This window comes from Monodon monoceros, unplaced genomic scaffold (genome assembly GCF_005190385.1).
Source record: "Monodon monoceros isolate NGI ecotype Baffin Bay Population unplaced genomic scaffold, NGI_Narwhal_1 Super_Scaffold_11, whole genome shotgun sequence".
NCBI lineage: Eukaryota > Metazoa > Chordata > Mammalia > Artiodactyla > Monodontidae > Monodon > Monodon monoceros.
Window position 1 is genome coordinate 127663309 of NW_021703767.1, and position 22538 is coordinate 127685846.

Genomic DNA, 22538 nt, shown 5'->3' on the forward strand with positions numbered 1-22538 from the left:
GCAGCATTTCCCATTCTGCTTTGGTACATTTCTAAGGAGCTCTTATTAACATTTTGAAAAATTTCAGGTGTCTGGAACACAGTTTGAGAAATGTGGATTTAAGGAATGACTTAACCTGGGGATATACTGGAATTGAGTGGTGTTGCTAAACCATGTGTTAGTGTTAAAACGTTTGAAGCAAATTAAAGAGATCAGGGGATGCCTTCTAAGTCCACAAGCTGCAGCTCATGCAGGAGGTAGCAGGTTGGACACATCACCCGTCTAGAACCTTCCCCATCCTTTGCTCACGGTCCAACTCTTATTAATAAGAACAGGCTGCTGCTAGCGTTCCACGCTGGGCTGAGGCGCCTGTCAGCCCAGAGTAGAATCACTAGGGAAGCCACAGGGCTCCTGCCTCAGCCACCACTCTGTCGGGTTACACGGGGACCTGCACATTGTAGCACATGCTCCTGCTGGGAGCAAGGGCTGTGCTCAGCCATGGCTGAAGGGACTAACTGGTAGAAAACACTTGTTGCCTTGTTTGTGGCATTTAATTTTAGGCTGAGGATCTGAAATGCATGTCCTAGGTTGCAGAAAGATTCAGACTGGTGAGTTGTTTTTGTCCATATTACACATTAGGGGCAAGACACATCCAAGAGATGGCCCAGCGAGAGGCCCATGCCGCTTCCCCAAGCCAGTGCTTTGGGCCTCAGGACAGCTCCCAGAGCTAGCAGCCAGCTTATCCACACCGGATGCCTCCCAGAGCGTGGTGGGTCCATAACAGCACCGGGCAAAAGGGTGTCGACCAGTGTCCTAGTTGATCTTCTATCCCCTAGCTGAAGAAATGAGCGGGTGTATGACGTGTACCTGGCTTTTCTTCCTCTGTTTTGCTGTCACGCTTGTAAAGACACTGGGGACTGGCCAAGCAGTCTTAGGGCACAGTCTCGTATTCCCACACTTCCCAGCAGTGGTCTGGAACTCCATCTAAAACGTTCTGTAATCAGCCCTCCTCTAACCACTGAGAGAGCGCCGAGCATTCCCGTAGCCCCTCCAGACAATATACTTGGCCAAGAAGCTCTGCCTGGTTGATGACCACGGACGTTGCTGCCTGGGCCCTCAGTCATCCTGGAAGCTGCCCCGCTAGCGGCAGCAGAAGCCTGCGCTCCACTGCGGGGGGAGCAGGAGACCTCGGTGACCCGGATCCCGGCAAAGCCCTTACCCACGGTGTCTCAGTGTGTAATCTTGTCCCCACACAAGCAGTTATTCAGACAGAGCTTGATCACCACCCTCTAAAGAGGGGTGCCACTGTTACTCCCGAGTGTGAAAGTGGAAAATATGAAATTTTAGAATAGCATGTGCTGTATGTGCTGTAATGTTTTCTGAATATAAACTTGACTTTTTTTAGGTGTTGCTGTGCATCAGAGGCTTTTTTTGGAAAGAGCTTCATTAAAATATAATTCACATGCCATATAAGTCATCCATTTAAAGTGTACAGTTCAATGGTTTTCAGTTGTGCTATATTCAGAGTTGTGCATCCATCACCACAATCAAATTTTTGAACATTTTCATAACCCCCAAAGTAACCCTTACCCTTTAGTCTTCACTCCCAATCCTGCCATACCCCCCAGCCCAAGGCAATCAGCAACTACTTCCTGTCTCTACAGATTTGCACATCATGGACTTTTCAAATAAATGGAATCACACATATGTGTTCTTTTGTGACTGGCTTCTTTCACTTAGCGTAACGCTTTCAGGTTTCATCCACATTGTAGCATCAGTACTTCATTCCTTTTTATTCCCAAACAATATTCCATTGTATAGATATACCATGTTTTGTTTATCCATTCACCAGCTGGTGGACATTTATGTTTTCTCCATTTGGGGGCTATTATGAATAATGTCGCTATGAGCATTCGTGTGCAACCCTTTGGACATATGTTTTCACTGATCTTGGGTATATACCTAGGCTCGGTATTGCTGGGTAATATGGTAAATCTAAATTTAACTTTTTGAGGAACTGCCAAATTGTTTTCCAAAGTAACAACCATTTTACATTCTCATCGGCAATGTATGAGTATTCTAATTTCTCCACATCCTTGTCAACATTTGTTATTTTCCATCTTTTTTTATTACACGTGGGTGTGAAGGGTTTTGAGTTGCATTTCCCTGAGAGCACCTTTTCATGTGCTTATTAGCCATTTGTATAACTTTAGAGAAATGTTCATTCAGATCTTTTCCCCTCTTTTAAATTGGGTTATTTGTCTTTTTATTATTGAAAAGCTTGAATTTTTCATGACTATTCAACTGCGCTTTAAAACTCAGCCCCAATAGGAATTCGTTGGGCTCCTCCAATTTTGTATCTCTCCCCAGGAAATGGAACACCATTCTGGGAGAATTCCAGCCCCTAAAGTTGTGGTTCTTAATCTATTTTTGTCTCACAGATATCTTTGAGAGTCTGGTGGAAACTATGGATCTTCTCCCTGCATTTAGTATCAGGGAATTCCTGGACTTTCCACCATTCAAGCTTTGCCTTGACTAGGTTCCTTCTTTTCATAAGAGGAGTATAAACCTACTTCTGATTGGATTGTCAAATCATTTGAATGTGGCCTTAATGGGCAACATAAGTTTCCCAAATTCTAAGCTCCCACAGAGAGAAAGAGTGAACCGTGTTGTTAAAGTTACTAAAATCGCACTGTGGAGAAATGGCTTTTGTAGAAGATTGCTGTCCATCATTCCTCTAAATGTTCCCCTTTGATCAAGCCAGGCCATGAGAGCTTCACATCGTCATGCTGGGGACTTCTGAGAACCGGTTCCTCTGAATTGCACTTCAGCCTTACGCCAGCAGTCCACACTGAAGCCCCCGGTAAGGAAGCTGTACCGATCCTCTTATTAGTCAGTTACAAAAATGCTATGTCCCGCTCCGACGGCTCATACACACACTGAGAAAGAGAGTGCTTCCCTTGAACCCATGGTGTTTTGATTTTGTAATAATTAGTTAATAAACAATAATTTAATTATGTACTTAAGTAAGTAATAATGTTTTCTTCTCTACTCTGGCCCTTAAGAAGCTCAGAGCAGCATTGCTGCCTGCCTCTGGCAACTGGACTGGACTAGCTGTTTCTTTGGGACCAGCGTTTATAGCCCTCACCTGTCCTTTGGCCCAACCCCACTGTTAGTTCCTTTTTAAAGCATTTTTGTATACTATTTCAAGCTGTTTCTAGAACAAGTCAACACATTTCTTTTTCTAACCTTGCCATTCTGCACCTCACGCTGTGCACTTCATGAAACGCCACGCATGACAGCTGTTTGCTTAATGTACGTTCTCAATGACAGGTAGAGCTTATCTTGTAGTTATTCTTCTCACATGTAACGTTTAGGTTCTGGACTCAAGGATATTTTGCAAACAGACAACCATCACCTATAGTTTACCAGGTGTTACATGTCTGTGTATGAAAAGGAAGGTAGAATTTTTTGCAGCTAAGCAGACATAATAGAAACACATAGCACTGTATTGTTTCAACAAGATACTTCCATGTTTACTAGGCCAGGCACTGTTCTAAGTGCTTTACAAATACTTATCTTCACAAATCCTATGAGGTAAGTACAATTTTTATTTCCCCCACATTACAGATGAGAAAATGAAGTCATGGAGAGGTTAATTATTTTGCTCAAGGTCACAGGGCTAATAAGTGGCAGAGCTAGGATTAGGAACAGGGTTGTGTGCCTGCAGAGTCCACACTCTCTATCCCCAGGAGCTGCTAGAAAGAGCTGGGGCTTTGGGACCCTGGGCAAGCCACTTAAATCCTCCCTGTCACATGGGACAATGACACTCACTGCCTCCTAGACTTGTTGAAATCAAATGAGGCTCCATGGGAAGGTCATGTCCATCCCATAGTGGGAACTCATCTGTGTCTTCTTCGGCTAAAATCTGTGTAGAAATCCAAACACAACTTCACTAGAATCCAGGCCAAGGAGAATAACTCACCCAACAAAACATCATCCGAAAACCCAAAAGTAGACAACAGCACCCTTATCTTTTCAGCTAATTTGGGCACCCTGATCACCGAGAGGTTTTGTAAAATGTATTGTATATGAAGAAACTAGCTCAAATTGAATTTTGACACATTTTAATATTTGGCATATCTTTTTTTTAATTTTTATTTATTTTTTTTTTGCGGTACGCCAGCCTCCCACTGCTGCGGCCTCTCCCGTTGCGGAGCACAGGCTCCGGACTCGCAGGCTCAGCGGCCATGGCTCACGGGCCCAGCCGCTCCGCGGCATGTGGGATCTTCCCGGACCGGGGCATGAACCCGCGTCCCCTGCATCAGCAGGCGGACTCTCAACCACTGCGCCACCAGGGAAGCCCCTGGCATATCTTTCTGAAGAATGAAGTTGAGAGATGAAATTACAATCAAATGTTCTGACAAATTCAGACAATCATTAACTACTTCAACTTTAAACAACACAGTATAAATTTAAGGAAATACAGAGCACCTCATGATTCCTTAAGTGCTTCCAGTGACTACAGAGTCTGCCATTGTTCCTCCTAGTCAACAAGTACTATGAGCATTCCAGAAGCAGGGGTTGTACCCTATATATTCTAAGTGGAAGCTCGGGACAGTCTTAAACTCAGAATCTCCTCACACCAGTCCACAATGGTACAGTATTTTCAGAGTCTGCAAAGCCCTCCAAGAAATACCTTTTCAGTAAATCCTCTCAACCCCATGAAGTATTATCCCCGTTTTAGAGGTCAGTACAATGAAAGCTAGAATGGTGGTGATTTTCATCCACCTCGTGTTTGCTTAGTATCTATTATGTGTTAGGCAGCCTGCTGACTGAGGATGGCCCCTGCTTTTGAGGAGTTTTCAGTTCAGTGGGAGAGACAGAAATTGTAAGAGGAAGCACAGGGTGCTCAGCGCTTTGAGAGACGCACACACAGGTCGCTGTGAGAAACGAGGAGCTCCTCCTGGGATGTACGAAAGCCTTGCCAGTCGAGGTGCTAAGGGCACGGGGGGTGTAGGGGTGTGGGGATGGGAGCGTGTGGGAAGAGGGGCTGGCTGAAGGGACGGCATGCACAAAGGCTCACAGGGAAAATGTGTTGCCTCTGAGGAAGGACATTTATTCACGGCTCTTTGAACTGAGCACCTCCAAGTGCTGGGCCTGTGTGGAGAGATGAGGGCCCCACCAGACTGCCAAGTCCTTCCCCTCAAGGAGCTTAATTCTAAAGGCAGAAAGGACAATAAAAACGTAAATCAAGTAACAAAATGACTGCACAGTGGCGAGTACTATGAAGGAAATAACTCAGGGCAGGGAGCGAGAGAAGCTGGGAGAAGCGGGTTTTGGAGACAGCAGTCAGGGAGGCTTTGGAGAAAGCGCCTATGGCAGGCACGGTGAGAGAAAGGGACACTAGGTAAACGGCAAGTGCAGCAACCCTCACAGGTTACAGCTGGCAGCCCTCGAGAGGCAGAAAGGAGGCCAGCGTGGCTGGAGCACGAGGGAAGGACGATGATGCCGCGGGTGACGGAGGCGGGCACGGGGTACTGAGGGCCTTGTAGGCGATGACAAGCAATTCAGAGTTAAACTGAGAGCAGTAAGGAGCCTTTGAGGGCTTGACGGTGTTTAACTTACATTTCTAAAGGATATCTCCGGAGGCGCTGTGGAGAATGAATTAGTGGGGTCAAGAGTAGGAGTCGTCGTACCAATTAGGGGGCTACTGCCAGAACCTAGGTGAGTGACTGGTCGGCAGCCTTGAGAAGGAGAGAAATGGTTGGACCTGAGATAGGCGGCAGCATGGACAGGCCCTCCCGATGGCTTGGATACAGACGTGTGGGTAGGAAGGAATTAAGTATAACTCCTAGCAATCGGCACACATGACGCTGTCCTGACACAGAACCTAAGCAAGAGGGAGAATCGAGAGTTCTCTCTTGGAAATGTTCAACCTGAGATGCTTATCAGACATTCAAGTGAAGCTATTCCATAAGCAGTTCAATATGCAAGGCAGCAGCTCTGGGGAGAGGTCAAGATCAGTTCTGAATGCAGGGGTCACTGGTCTACAGATGGTACTAAAAGCTTGAAGTTGAATAGAACAGTCTAAGGAAGAGCATGTTGAGTGAGAAAACCCACATGGAAGTCCTGGCGGGGGGGGCTTTAGAAGAGGAAAAGCCACAAGAGTAGAATGAGATGGAGTGGCCAGTGGGCAGGAGTGTCAGGTCAAAGAAGCCAGGAGTGGAAGAGGGAGGGGCCAAGTGTGTGAAATGATGCTCAGGACTAAGGAGGTCACTGGCAACCTCTAGAGCAGGAGAGCAGTTTCAGGGAGGGAAGTGGGGATGGAGAGGGTTAGGAAGACAATGGGAACAGTCACTGCAGACAATTCTCACCAGAGGTGTCTGCGTGAAGGGGAGCAAATGTATGCAGCAGTAGATAGGGAGGATATGGAACCGAGGTTTTGTTTTGCTTTAAAGAAAGAATAACAGGATGTTTCCATGCTGACGGGAAAGATCCACCGAGAGGGTCAGATCACAGAAGCCCCATCCTTGGTGGCAAGAGCCCTACACCCCACCTTCTGGTCTCTAGTCGCACATTCCAGCTCCTCTGCTGGATCTAATCACATGATGCTCTTGTGCTGGTGTCCTTCAGGGCGGCCAAGTTCTAAGCTCTGCTCTTCTCTCTCCTTGCCCTCCTCCTCCTCAGCTCTCCGTGGCTTCAAATGCCCCTGCACCTTGAGAGCTCCGTCTCCCCTTTAAACCTCTCCTCAGAAATGCAGATACCAAGATTTCCACCGTGTGTCCCCAGGCACCCACACTAACCCAGCCCCAGGCTCCACCCCCACCTCTCTCCTCCCCCTGTGTTTTGAGCAAGAGGAGGCTTCCTGTCAAAGTCCTTCAGTCCCCTTACACACTTCGGCCCAACCTCACACATTACCAGCCCAGCTGGCTAATGAGAAGCAAAACCAGTACACCAACCTGGGTCACTCTGAGTCTGAGATCCATGCTTCCACTACATACAACGCTACTGCTCTCAGAGGAAGTTCCTATAGTTACTTTATTTTCAACACGAATCATAAAATCTTTAGTTAGTCTACAGCTATTCACATTTAAGTCAGCATGAGAAAGTATCACTTTACGATAATAAATATTAACATGAGAAAAAGTCTAGCAAAGTGGTTTATTTACAAGTTATTGCTGGAAAAAGTCCTTCGAACAAACCAGTGCAGTGAAAGCACCTTAGAGCTAATATCAGTTTCTCAGACTCCTCATGGCAGCTTTATTAGTACATCTCATTTTTATGGTGTCTGTATGTTCAGCCTTTCAAAGAGCCGCTACTTCATGATGACAGTAACTCTTCGGTGTTTATTTTTATTTCCAAGTTTGTGATTTTTTAAGAGGCTACTTTAGGGCTGTGAATTGTTTCACTGTCTTTTCACTCTCTCTTTTTAGTTCTTCAATATGCGCATCCAGGCGCTCTAGAATGTGATGAGACCTCAGTTCCTCCTCTTCCAAAAATCTTGTGGCTATTGAACCAAGAGGAGACAGAGGCAAGGGACGCTAGAAGAGAAACACATTTTGACATACATAAGTTGAATAGTATATTTCTAAGACACATTATTCATAATATTTTCTAACTAGCAATATTAAAAGGTGATGTTTTAAAAAATGCTTTCCTCTGAAAGCATTTGTATATCCTTCTATACCCCAGAAGAGAAATACTTAATGCCTATTATTTCAAACACACTTTTAAAATCTGAATGTTACTTTTGTTTTAAAGCATAGAAAAGCTACCTATAATAAATTAGATATCAGTTAAAATCAATACTTTCCTTCTTCCAAATTGAGTCCACAGTGCCTTATCTGAAACCACTGGTTTCAGAATTTAGATTTTAGAAAGGTCACATGTACCAAGTTCAGTCAATCCTCATTTGCAGTAGTTATTTTCTATGAAAGTCATCTCAAACACTGAATTAATGAATACTGAAACACTGTTCTTATGGGAAACACACACACACACACACACACACACACTTCACATAGACTATAATCCTAACTCCTAAAAACAACTCATCCAGTAGATTCTATTTTCTTTATTTTACAAAAGAGAAAACATGGTTGAGAGTGTTTAGTGACCTGCCCGAGGCCACCCCACTAAAGGGTGCCAGAGCTGGGGTTCAAACCCTGTTCAACGCCAGCATCCGAGCTTCTTGCGCTGCACTGTGCTGTCCCCCAGGGGCTCCATCCTCTGGGCATCTCAACTCAGCACAAGAGCTGAAACAAGAGGGCAAAGTGCCACCCTGACTGACCTCAGCTGGAAACATGCAAGTCCAGTGACTCAAATTTTGTGCACCTCTGCACACGTTCACGAATGACTGTGGAAGTGCTCATGAGTACTGCTCAGGGGTTACAGTTTAGTGAGTAGACGAATTCGCAAATACAGACTCATGAGGGGTCAGAGGTAACTCCCATAATCAAACACATTGATATTTCTGAAGTAAAATGCTAAGTGGGATCAATAAAGTCTATACATACTATCACATCAGTTCAGTTCAGGCCAGGTGAGGTTTCGGTGCCAAATAAGTTTTGCTGACAAACTTAGGAAGAAAGTTAGTTGTCAGGACTTTTTTGGATTTCAGAAATACATATATTACATATATTTTGACAACTAAAAGAAAACCTTCCCATGGACTTGTTGGCACATTAAAAAGTCAAAAATACTGAACTTTCTCAGGTATACGACCACAGGAGGTTGATGGGAATGAATGGCCAGAGGCGAGTGCTTCAGCACAGAAGGTAAAGAAAAGATGGTGGAGTGGAGTCCTCACAGCAGCTGCGAGAACAAGGGGCCAGTCCACGTGGAAAGGCAGCCTCTGACACCAGGGCCACCACTGTGTGGCACCCAGTCCATGTTCTAGACACGTCAGATGCGACTCCTTCCCCCGCCTCTACCCACCTCTTTCCCTTTCCAACCGTTCCTTTTCTCCTTCCCCACTGTCTATGCCCCCGGACTATCTTGGCAGGTAGAGATATTCCTTGAACCAATCATCCCAACACAAAATTGACCCTCTCTGAAAAAGGCAGGAATGGAATTTCGCATTCAGGCTAAAAAGAAATGAATACCTATAACTTATATTTCTTAAGATGCATTTTGAAAAGTAGTCGTGGACAACAGTGTCTTCACAAGCAAAACCTTAAGACAGAAATAATTGAGGATAACAAAGGCTGCTTAAGAGAGAGAACCAGTGAGGGGGGTGGGAGGGGGAATACTCCTCCACCTTGAAATAAAAAATAAAATCAAACCAAATCAACTTAATGCACTAGTGAGCTCAGCAAGTCTCCGTACCGGATATGTAAAGTCTTCTTGGCCATTTATACTTTCAGAGACAGTGTCAGAAAAATTGGTTTCATTTGTATCTAGCACTGAAGGCAAAGAGTGAGTTTTGCACAGAAAGTTAGAAGGCAGAGAGACGGTGGAGCAGCAAGGGCTGATCTGATGACTCGGGGGGCTGAGGCCCCAGGACACAGGCTCTACGCTATCCAACGCTTGTCCTTGCGTAGAATGAAGACCTGCTTTGTAGTGCTCAGCCTCCATCCCATCATGCTTGCGCTGGCCACTGGTTGGCCTGGATAGCAGATTAGAAAATCAAACAGATAAACATTGTAGCAACTTTCCTCTTTTAAAACATACTTCTTGTTGAAGTTCACTTAAACTCACAGGACCAGGCTAAGAAGGCTGTAATTTACCAAATGAGCAGCCGGCTCCGACCAGATGGTCCTTCCCTCACTCCGGCCCCAATCCCCGATCCCCACCGCCAGGCCCCCGCCCCCCACACACTTACAATACATCAAGGAAGATAAGCAAGCTGCCAGGGTGACCCCATGTGGTTGGTGCTTAGGATAAGAGGGAAGCACTGTGCAGAGAGAAGGCCCTTATCTTCATCTGGGGAAGAGGTGGGAGTGGGGGTGAGGGTGTCAGCAAAGGCTCCCGGTAGGAAAACATGTAAACCGTACCGTAGGAGCTGAAGCCAGGTGGTTTTTCACTGAATGCTGACTTCTTAGGTAACAGTCTATCATTAGTTGACCAAAAATACAAAAGAAGCTTTTTACAAAAAGCCGTCTTCTACTTCTTACGGGGCAAGTGGGGCTGGAGAGGTAGGAGGCGGCATGAGGAGGCTCAGTGGAACAGGCTGCCATTTACACCTACATCCAGAAGCCTCGATGAAAGTGCTTAGAACCCCTGCACCTCTTAACCTAACAGCTTTACTTGTGCACAGTGTACTTCAGGATTAAACAGAGTCCTTTGACAAAGGTTTAATTTCTGTAAATTGGAAATTATTCTCAAAGAAATGAGAATTATATTATAAAGATATATATTTTAAATAAACTATGAAGAAATTTTACTTGAACTCCGTGTTCTTGAACTCAGGTACTCTGCTGTGTGTTGGTTTAAAGATCCTGTCCTGGTTTTTTTTGCAAATCTGAGTAGAAATCTCCAGCTGAGCTTTGGTATCCATCAAATCTTTCTGTAGTTGTTGATTTTCAGACACTAATTTATTTAATGCCTCAGTATAATTCTCCTGGAGGTCTGCTAGTGAAACCTCTTTTGCCTAATAAAAAAGAATACTAGAGTCACTTACTTTATACAAGAATAACTTGTAATCTGTGATGCTGCTGTTGGAAAATTACTTTCAGCTGTGACTAGTTAATCTATGGCTTTACTCAGGAAAAAGTGAAGATTTGGTTTTGGTCCCCTAAAAGAGAAACAACGTTCTGTTTCTTACATTAAATAGGGGCAGAAAACGAGGAGCACAATGGGCTTCCCTGATGTGCCAAGGAATATCCAAGGAACTGGAGGAAAGCTGGAACTAGGATGGAAGAAAGCTATGGATGAGAATCAAAAACAGGGAAAAAGAAAGAAAATAGCAGCCATGGATTCTTCCTCAAGAAAGAGAACGTTGAGCTCAGTGAAATAAGTCAGAAAGAGAAATCCAGATACTGTATGTTATCACTTAGATGTGGAATCTAAAAAATAAAACCAACAAATGAATATTACAAAACAGAAACAGAACAAACTAGTGGTTTACCAATGGGGAGAGGGGAGGGGGAGGACCAGATAGGGATACGGGTTTAAGAGGTACAAATGCATGTATATGTATAAATAAATAAGCCACAAGGATATATTGTACAGCACAGGGAATAAAGCGATTATTTTACAATAACTCTAAATGGGCTATAATCTATAAAAATACTGAATCATGTTGTACACTTTAACATAATATTGTAGCTATACTATACAATTATACAACTACGCTTTAACTTAAAAAAAAAGCTACTGATTAAAAAAAAAAAGGAAAGAGAAGGTTGAATAGCCCCAGAACACCTGTGGAAGAAAATCAAAAGACCTATTTCAAAGAAAGAAATTTGGACATAAGGCTCTAAAAAGGAATTCTGGCTGGCAGGGACAACTTTTAAATAAACAACTCTCTGGTCTTAAAGAGTTTTACATAATGTTGGCACCTATTCTGGTATGTGGAACAAATTTGGACATGATAAGGCAGTATTCAAGGATAAGGTAAGTATGACTACTCTGATCTGGTCTGAATTCTGTGATTATTTATTGTTCTTCAATTCTAGGTGTTTCCTGGTAATACAGTACCTTAAAAAACAGAGGTCTGGACCATTTTCTTCTAATGACAAAATATTTTCATTAGCATTCTGAAAAATTATGGTTATCTTCTTTGGAATTTAATTCGATGTTTAGCTTGGTCTTTTCTATAAAGAACTTTCCAAAAATAAGCTGGTAAACAGTGGTTTGACAAACAGAATTTACCTAACAAAAAAATAAATCTTAAAACCATTTAACTATCTGTTCTAGCAGTGACAGTAAGTTACAAAATGCTAAAATCTCAAAAAAAAATTTGCAGGACATAGGAGCTAAACTATAAACTACTGTCAATTTTTTTTTTACTGTGGTAAATACTTTATCAGAGCTATTGCTTTTACTATTAAGATAATTAGATACTTTTATTAAAACAGTTATTTAGCTAAAATATTCATTTGTAAAAGTAATATCACCTTCCTCCAAGGTAAAATGCAAAACGGCACTTTCTAATAATTGTTCTTAATACATACACCATGTTTACACTGTGTGTAACTTCAAAACCAGAGGAAGTATAAACTGCTAACAGGATTCTCACCAGCCAGAGTTTGATGTCTGATGTCATTAAATATACTTTTTAAAAGAAGATAATGTTTGCTTTTGCCAGGCAGGCATCTTTTAAATTTTTCTCAAATTTATTATTTTATTATCAACAATTACAGATAAATGAATGTGGAAGGTAATATAAAAAGTGCATAGCAAGCACACACCTTGCTGTGTAAAGAAAGGACATTACCACCACTGTGAGATAGAGGTTTCAGGAGAAATTAAGCTGAACAGATTCTCTGGTCATAGTCTGGCTTACGCACCCCTGAGAGTTCCCAACTCTTAAATATGAATAGGTAATCTCTGCATAAGATAAGATTCTGTCAATCAGCTATTGCCAAATCCTGAGACTTCTGAAGATTCTGTGGTACAAATCAAATTGGTTCTAGGTTTTCTCCACCACCAGCTTAGTATTGGGTTAAATCAGGGCATATAAAGTCATTTTCCTCCCTCCTTCCCTCCTTCCCTCCCTCCCTCCCTCCCTCCCTCCCTCCCTTCCTTCCTTCCTTCCTTTTTCCCCCTTACAAAATGTTTAGCTATTGTCTCCTCTCCCACTTTTTCCATCCTTGTAGGTTTGTGTTTAAAAAAAAAAAAAAAAATCCTTTCATTATAGTTTTAGAGGGATTTGCGGAGGGAGCAAGATTAGATGTGCACATTCATCTGCCACCTTAAATGATGGCATATTTCCTAGTGTAGGAAGTCATGATTAACCATCCCTCTATAGATTAACACTGAGTTTTTTTCAAAATTTTGGATATTGCAAACAACACTAAAATGACCATTTTTATGCCTTTGCTCCTACAGGATGGGTTCTTTGGGAATGCAAACTGATATGACCTTTCTGGAAAACAATGATGATCAAAATCAGAAAAGCACATGACTCAGGACTTTATAGGCTACATGTATTTACATACAGTTTAATGGATATTGCTAAATTGCCCTCTAGAATTGTTATGTCAATTCACTTTCTCATTAACAGAGCACTGAAGAGCCTGTTCCTCTATATCCCTGCCAACACTGGCTATACTGGATTTAAAAAATCACTGTCAAGCCAATAAACAAAAGAATATTTATTTCTTTTCTTTTGATTATTAGAGGGGTGTAACTGCTTTTCTTCATTACTGGATTTTTGCATTACTTCTATGAATTATCTATTTATGTCCTTTACCCATTTTTCTACTGGATTCCAATCTTTTTATTATCTTTACAGGAAATCCTTATATATTAATATTTTATATTAACCTTTTATCTGTTAATAGATTGTTTTCCTCTAGTTTATTAGTCTTTTTTAATGGGGTCTTTTGTCATCCAGAAATTTTATATTTTTATGCTGTAAAATTCCTTATGTTGTAAAATTCTTTACGGTTTTGTGATGCTAAGAGAGTCTCACCCTCTCAAAATATTATAAAAATGGTCCCCCGTATTTTCTTTTAGCTGAAATAACGTATTCATGTAGTTTTTTGCATGTTCTGCCACCCCAGCCTCCATAATCCATGAGTGTGAAACTAAAACTACTTAGGAGCAAATAGGGGCATTGTGTGACCATGAATCTTTGGAGGCACACACTCTCTGGAAATACAGAAAAGAATTTCTACAATCTCTGGGCATTTGACATACATCAAGAAAAGATGGGTCAGAACAGATGGGTCATTTTGAAAATTATATAGATTTTATAACAAAATAGTTCAAAGAGCATCCATACAGTTTATAACTCACTGTTAGCTGATCATGTTCTCTGGTTTCACAGCAGTTTGTTTACATTTCTTATCCTCCCTACTAGATTACCCTCAATCTTGTAAAGGCAAGAATCTTATCTTAATTCATCTTTGTGTCCATTACACTGTCTACTAAAATACTCTGAACATAAAAGATCCTAGAATACTTGATGAAATGAACTATATCTTGTAGAAATATAAAACCAAACTATTTAAAAGATCATATACTTTATAATGAAAAGATATTGTGAACACAATAATTTCAGTAATAATAATAACAGTATCAAACGTTTATTGTGTATTTACTAAATGCCAGACACTATGCTAAGCCCTTTACATACATTCTCCCTATTAAGAACACATTATGTATTTTATCACATACATAATATTTTTTTAAATCTTCCAATTGCTGGAGTGGAGAGTCATATTTTGCTCACTCCCATCACTGTCTTGACTTCTTTTCATTTGAGAAAGTTTTTGCAGAAGGATTGTTTCATAGTTTGATCTTAACTTTCTCTTTACAATATCAGTATTTACAAAGTGATTTCTTTAAAGGCTTGGATAGTAGAAAAACTTAAGTTTCTATTTATGTACCTCATGTAAACCCAATTCCAATTTCATCACCATTTCAGAAAGACGATGATTTTCTAACTTGAGTGACTCCAACTGAGCCAAAATCTCCTGAGAAGGGAAAAGCAAAAAACAAATAAATGTAACAAATAAATCAAACGCATCTTATAAAATTTTTCCACATGTAATTTTCACTAGGCGAGGTCACATTCTTCATTCATATATACAAATACTTTCTGAAAGGTTGTTGAAAAGGTGTTTCAACATGAATTCATATGCATGCAATTAGAATACTATTCTAAGAAGATGAATCAGGCACTGGTAACCCCCAGCACTCCTCTTACTGGCCTCCACCTCCAGCATCATGTGGACTGCACTCCTTTCACAAGGTAGTAAAACTTATTTTCAGTCCTCATTCTCCTTAGCTTTTCTGCTTAGCCATTCCTACATGAAAAGATTCCTTCCTTCCCTGCCTTCCTACTTCCTTTGTGAAAACTACCTGATTTCCTTCCTTATTGCTACTTTTCTTTTTAGCTCCATTCCAACACCTTTTTACCCTAAATGAGTAGATTCCTAAGTTTGGTGCAAGTCTCTCCTCTTCATACTCTATGCCTTCTCGCTATAATATCAAAGTCTCTCAGGGTTTCAAATGCCAACTTCATGCAAAGATTTCCACAGCTAAATGTCTTACCTTGATTTTAATCTTGAACTCCAGGCCTTCTGTGGAATTGACTACTAGATATTTCCATATGGAAGTCCAGCCTTTATCTCAAACCAGTGTCCCAGCTTGCCTATTTTATGTACCCTTTATACAAACTCATTATCCTCCTCAAACCTGCTCCCTATCTTTTCTGTATTTCACTAAAGAGCATCACTTCCTTTTCAGTTGCCCAAGCCAGAATCCTGAGTGACATCTTTTCCTAACTCTGTCTAACTCATTCTCCTGGTCCAATCAAATACAAAGCCCAGTCGATTTTCTCCAGAATGCATCCATTTCCCCCTGCCTCCCTGGCGCAGTGCTCGGGCCACAGTCTCGCTGCTGTGACAGCATCCGAGTGGTCTCTTTGCCTCCTCACTTATTCGCCACACGACAACCACAGAGACCTTTTACTCCTGCACAGGGTGGGCAGGCCCTTCAGGAGCAGGTCACTGCTTTCCAGTCTCATCCCTGACCACTCGCCCTGTCTGAACTCTGGTCTGTCACAGCGAACGTGGCACAGCCTTAATACACACCCTACACACCACAGAGAGGGTCTCTTCACTTGTCTCATCTACTCTCACCTCCCACCAATCTCCACTAGACTGCTTGTTAACCAGTCTACCCTTAGCCTGAAGGGGAGGGCTAATAAAAATTTACTAAATTAACTACTATGGAAATTATACCTTTAATAAATTGAATCTTCAAAAACAAACTTCAGGGGCTTCCCTGGTGGCACAGTTGTTGGGAATCCACCTGCCAATGCAGGGGACATGGGTTCGAGCCCTGGTCCGGGAAGATCCCACATGCCGCAGAGCAACTAAGCTCATGCGCCACAACTACTGAGCCTGAGCTCTAGAGCCCGCAAGCCACAACTACTGAGCCCATGTGCCACAACTACTGAAGCCTGCACGCCTAGAGCCTGTGCTCCGCAACAAGAGAAGCCACTGCAATGAGAAGCCCGTGCACTGCAATGAAGAGTAGCCCCCGCTCACCACAACTAGAGAAAGCCTGCACACAGCAACAAAGACCCAATGCAGCCAAAAATAAATAAATAAAATTTAAAAACAAAAACAAAACAAACTTCAAATAAAGAGAATTTTTGTTCTAGTTTCACCTTGTGCTCTACTGCTTTTTCTTCTGCCTTTTGTATCTCTGCTTTGAGTTGCCTCTCCATGTCAGAGGAAGAACTTTTGGTGGAAGCAATAGTGATATCTCGCTGATGTAACTCTCGAGTTAGCTGGGAGATCTCCATCTTCATTCCCTCTAGTACAGAACTGTAACTCTGTTCAGCCTGCAAAATCTGTTCTTTCAACTACAAAGAAATAGAAGGCATTAAAAATTAAGAGAAGACATGTTAGATAGAAAAATATAATAATAAAGTAATTTTTACCTTACCTCAAGACATGAATTTTTCCCTGATTAAATCTGCAGAAAATTAGCAATTTACCAAGCTGCATATCTGTACTGAAGATCAGGTGGTTATACCCACAATTACCTATTAGATTTCAAAACAGGGAGAGATGCCCTACTCAAATGCTGAGAACCAGTATCAAAGTCAAAGCCACATTGTTTAGAGGACAGCACCTGTCACCTTCATTCTTTTTCTAGTTGCAAATCTAAAAATTTTGCTTATATAGTTTCCTGGTCCACAGAAGACAACAGAAAGGCAAGAGGAAGAAAGGGGCTAGAAGTAATCTCAAAGAAGTAATAAAAAATATGAGTCAACAAACAGGACAGCCAGGGCCCACTAACATAGAGACAAACTCTGCACACTTCAAATGCCAATGAGGATATAACTACCCACAGCACAGGAGAGAATACACATCCATCACCACCTTTGGTCAGTAAGAAAATATTAAATGCCAGCTCATATAACATGTTCATGTGCTTGTGCAAGCAAGAAGGTGAGTAGCTTCTAGAAAACTTTTCCTCAAGGCACATTTAAAATAACGTTGTACAGTTCAAAGGGGCAGGCTTCAACTCTCTTGAAACTACTTACATGGCATCCCTGGGGATGACACAGAAAGACACTCTCCTAAGCACCTTCCAGGTACTCTCTACTTGTGAGCATCAAATGGCCTCTGGGTTACACTTTTCTCTCATTAAAAATAATTCCTGTAACCTCTCAACCCACAGCTCAGTCCATAAACAAAAAGGGCTTTGCGATCCCAGGCATGTGGACCTTTACCTTCTTAATCTCGGCCCTGTACTCATTGTTATGCACTTCCATCTTCTTCAGTTCTTCATATTTTTCCATTAGCTCTTGGCTCAGCTGTTTACATGTTGTACTCACAGATTCCAAGCTGTATGACAAAATTAAGGTCACATATTTAAAATAAAACAAAACCCTGGAACCCACAAGTTGAGTTATCTAACCTACCTTCTTGATGTCCAAGAAATACCCTTAAACATCACCTCCCACCCCAAAATAAAACTAATTTCCGATTTCCTTATCACTGGAGGCAGCTAAATCCAATTCCCACTTCTGGAGATATTTTTGAGTTCTGTGTTTACCTATATTCTTTCTCTCTGCTTAGAATATTACTGGTTATAAAATTCTAAAGATTATAGCAACTTAGGTAGTTTTTTTCTCTCTAGTTGTACAGGAGCTGCATCATAATCTCAGTCTTCACCAACTTAATTACAATCCCATCCTACACACAGCTGCCAAAAGAATCTTCTTCAAAGAGTTTCCAACTTGTTACCCTTACTTAAGAAAAAATCACTCATCAGATACAAGAACCTCAGGGGCACCATACCTCTCTTATCTCACAGCTCATACTAATAAAGTCTTTTTGCTGCTAAATTGCTAGCCTTTACTGTCTGCCATGTGCCATTTGCTAAGCCTGACTTCTTGTCTCCTCACACACCATCCCCTTGACCACACAGCACCTTCCCCTCCTACCAGGCAATGGATAGTCAACACCCTTTCAAGAGTCAGATCAACATTTACCTGGATAGAGCCACACTGACCCTCATTCCTTAATTACCTTAAAAACAGTCTATTTTCAATTGTTAGAGCTTGAATGTAGACACTTTCTAGAATTTTCACTTTAAATTGCTCTTAGGTCCTTTAATGTGCATATTATGTTTCTCGAACTACAAATTCTATGATTAAAATAATGTCTTTTACTTCTTACCTCCCTCTAACCTTGCCCACCATACCCTTATGCCCTGCATCATTTGGTTCCAGACTGCTCAATACAGGCTTAATAACTATCTAGGTTGTTTCACCCACACAGCCAACTTACCAGATAAGCTATCGTTCAAAAATCCATCTCTACAATACAACAACACAAAAACAATCACTTAAATTCCTACAGTTCCTGTTTCAGGGAATATTCTGTTCAAACTGAACAACACAAATAAGCTGTCTAAAAGGGTTCATTTTTCTACTTGCCTTTTGATACAGAAAAATAATTTTGAAAGTCTTTGTTTTACTACTGAACACTGGTATTTCTATCCATTTATTCCAACTTTACCTATTTCTAAAAATCCTAGAATGCTTATTTATTTGGTACTTAGAATGTGACTACAGTGTGTCAAACATTGAGGTAGAGCGAGAAGAAAATCAGATAATCTTGTCCTATCTACAGATGGGAAAATCGAGGCCTAAAGAGACTAAAGTGTACCAGGTCACAATGCAAGAGGCAGTGTGTCAGTAACAAGAGGCAAGCCTTCAGAGCCTGCTGAGAGCACAGCAAAACATGTAAAAGATCACTAAAAAGTCTATCAATGGAAAATCAGGATAAAAAATGTAAATATTAGTTCTAATGTCAATAAGAATACTAAGCTTTTATTTTATTCAATCTAAAGTATGCAAATATACCTCAGTAATGACAACTAAGAATATCTTAAGTATTCCAAGGTGAGAAAGAAATAAAGCAAAAACTCTGTGTGTGTATGCATGTATATTTAATATGTAAAGAAAATATTTAGTGGTTTGCAAAAACAGAAATAAAAGATATATTACTTAAAGATAGGACAAAAAACTTATTACTGTACTTAAAAGGGTAAAACAGCAATTTTTTGGTTATCTGTTTGCCTAAAGGCTAACAGTTTATTTATTTTATTTTTATCTTCTACACAGCAGAAAATACTACTGTACAAATGACCATGATTTACGTTTAAACAAAATATCAAACTCTTCCCAATCAGCAAGTTCAGCGGGATGATAAAAAAAGTTCACAGTATGGTGATACAAGTGAACTGGGCATGGTATAGCATAAGTCAGGATTCAATCAACACACTAGGAAATATCAACAGCATTTCAGCACAGAAGGAAGGAGCACCGTGTGTCCAGGGAGATCTTCCCAAGAGCAGCTCCAGTGATGTGGCTGGTAGAGGGGAAAGGCTGCCTAACTGAAGGCCTTCTGCACAGGAGAAATGTGAAGACGTACAGTCAGTCAATAGAGACACCTCTTTTGAAGAATTTGGTTTTAAAGGACAGCAGACAAATACAGAAGTAACTTGACAGGGGTATAGAATTAAAGGAGGATTTTCATTTTTTTCCCAAGATGAGGAATATTAAAACATATTTTATACTAGTGGAAATGATTTAGCAGAGATTAAAAACTTGATGATGTAAAAGAGAAAAGGAGAAGCTGTAGAATCAGTATGTAAGTGGAGTCTTAGGAGCACAGACATCATCCATTGATTCATTCACTCTAACAGATTAAGGACACAGACAGATTGCAGGCTGACTGGTAGGTTTGGTGGTAAGAATATTAGGAAGTTCTCCTTTAACTGAGATTTACAGTTCTCCTTTAATTTCAATGAAATAAGAAGTTAGGTCATTTGTGAATGATAGAGAAAAAAAATTTTTTTCACTTGTTATATTAGCTTACTTTATCAACACGATGATTGAAAATATTTTCTAACAATTTGAGTGTTTCTGAAATGTATGTAATTACCTACCTGCCTTCCAGACGAGTCACTTCTGCCTGCAGAAGTTCTTCACTAGTGTGGGTAAAATCCAGTCGGGAGAGCACATTCTCTAAGTCTCCCTGCCCTTGAGAGGCATACCTCCTTTCTGCCTGAGACTCCTCCAGTGACCTATGGGAAGACACAGGAGGACTGTTAAACACCTTGTATCTTTGCAAACAAAAGCAACACACAGCCAGTTCATATTTCCCAACTCTTTTTGGTAATGAAACTCTTCAGAACTCTTCAGTTTGTTTCCTGATTTACGAAAAAACAAAACAAAACAAAAAACTGGGCGAGTAAAGAGGCAGAGATGATGCTTCTAAAAAAGTCAGCAACAGTTTACTCCTTTCTCAACTGGGATTTGGGCTGTTTTTCAAGGGAAAAAGACAAAATGGCAAAAATCACCTTGTTGACACTTGATACCTTGAGTCAAAGAAACTGAAAAGTTATAGACAACAACAGAAATGTGCACCAGACTTACATTACAAACTTCAGAGCAACAATTCATACATAGAAATAAAATTAACTTTAGGAATTTTTTAAAGGGCTATCTCAATAGCTGGCTTATTGATGATAAGCAGCTACTAAACATGACCTGTTCTACCAAGGAAGGGAGGCCTCCCAGGAGACGTAGACTATAATTCCTTTCACGTTTGCAGTTTTGGCAAGGGTATGGATTGACAAAAGGGTTCCTAACTTTCTAAACATCAGAGTCTCTTGGTTAGGGGACCCAAACTGTAGGCAGAAAAAACTAATCATACAATTTTTTCTAAAGATATAAAAATTTAACTCAGAAATTAAAACTGAATAAGAAAACCCATAATATGATCAAACACAAAATTATGACTATGCAATATTAAAAATGGTGCTTAATGCTAAACCACGCCGTGGCTAAGATTAGTAATATTTAAGATTAAATATACCTTATGGTCTCTGCTGTGTGTTGAGTGTCAGTTGCCTTTAATTTTGCTTGTAGCTTCTCCTTTTGTATTCTTGTCTCACACATGAAATTTTCTTGAGTCTGAAGAGCTGCCTTCAATTCTCTCTTTTCTTCTTGCAGAACCTGCAAAAATACTCAGAAAAAAAGTCAGATGTTATTAAATTTTTCTATTTCATGAGAAAACGTAGCCAGGGAATCAAACTGTAAGTTATATAACAGGCACCATATTAATAAGGCCTGTTATTAATATCTGATCCTGTTATTAATATCAATATATATTGGCTACAGAGTAGGGAAGAAACCATAGATTTTGGAACCTAGTTCCAGGTTCATTAGTCTCTCTTAAAACACACATACACACATTTCCTCTGTTACAGTATATTACAATTTAAAAACATACCTCTAACAGTTTTTCAGATTCCCTCAATTTTTCTTCTCTTTGCTGCTGGTCTTGCATAATAGTCATATTGGTTCCAACCAAGTCATTGACCCTCATGGTGAGGCGCTCTATTTCCAACTCATTGGCACAGATGGTGTCATTGGCCCGCTCCAGCTTACTGCTCAGGTGCTGAATTTCCGACTGGCTGGACAGTTCCACAGACTCTAATTTTTGTTTCCGATTGGCAAGCTGAGCCTAGAAACACACAAATTGACAACTGGTAAAAGTGAAAAGGTAAAAGAATAATCAATGAATAAGGAAAACTAAAATGAAACTGAGTTTTACTTCCATAAATACATATAGCATTAGCTCATTAAAAATATATAATCCATTCATGATAAAAACAATTTCCATAATAAAAACTAGGAATAGAGGCGAACTTTCTCAATTTGGTAAAGACGATCTACAGAAACCTTACGGCCAACATTATACTTAAAGGGGGGAAACTTGATACTTTCCCACTAAGATCAGGTACAAGGCAAGGATGTCTCCTCACACTACTCCTTTTCAATGTCACACTGGATATCCTTGTTAATGCAATAAGGCAAGAAAAGGAAATAAAAGGTATACAGATCAGGAAAGAAGTCATAAAACAGATAAAACAGATAACATGATCATCTATGTAGAAAATCTGAAAGAATCAACCAAAAAAAAAAAACAAATCTCCTGGAGTTAGTAAGCAATTATAGCAAGGTTGCAGGATATAAGGTTAATATATAAAAGTCAATCACTTTCCTATATGTCAACAATTAACATGTGGAATTTAAATTAAAAACACAATACTATGGGCTTCCCTGGTGGCGCAGTGGTTGAGAGTCCACCTGCCGATGCAGGGGACGTGGGTTCGTGCCCCGGTCTGGGAAGATCCCGCATGCCGCAGAGCGGCTGGGCCCATGAGCCATGGCCACTGAGCCTGCGCGTCCGGAGCCTGTGCTCCGCAACGGAGAGGTCACAACAGTGAGAGGCCCGCATACTGCCAAAAAAAAAACAAAAAACACCTCACAATACTATTTATAGTAACACCTAAATAAATCACTTAAGTATAAATCTAACAAAAATATGTACAAGATCTATATG

General features: G+C 40.7%; 1 protein-coding gene across 8 annotated transcripts in view; it reads right to left on the minus strand.

Annotated features, from left to right (window-relative positions):
* Positions 1-7019: 7019 nt before the first annotated feature.
* Positions 7020-22538, minus strand: part of CEP63 (centrosomal protein 63) — a 76119-nt gene continuing 60600 nt past the window's right edge. For 5 of the 8 annotated variants that reach the window (XM_029214190.1, XM_029214192.1, XM_029214194.1 and 2 more), the window contains exons 7-15: positions 21423-21656; positions 21006-21145; positions 20074-20211; positions 17345-17459; positions 16271-16468; positions 14481-14567; positions 10368-10573; positions 9310-9589; positions 7130-7523 (exon numbers count right to left, since the gene is read on the minus strand). In XM_029214190.1, coding sequence (XP_029070023.1) covers positions 7365-7523; positions 9310-9589; positions 10368-10573; positions 14481-14567; positions 16271-16468; positions 17345-17459; positions 20074-20211; positions 21006-21145; positions 21423-21656 — 1557 coding nt within the window. In that variant the 3' untranslated portion in view covers positions 7130-7364. Of the gene's footprint in view, positions 7524-9309; positions 9590-10367; positions 10574-14480; positions 14568-16270; positions 16469-17344; positions 17460-20073; positions 20212-21005; positions 21146-21422; positions 21657-22538 lie in introns of all 8 variants that reach the window. The other 3 variants (XM_029214197.1, XM_029214196.1, XM_029214195.1) reach the window with 2 other exon arrangements.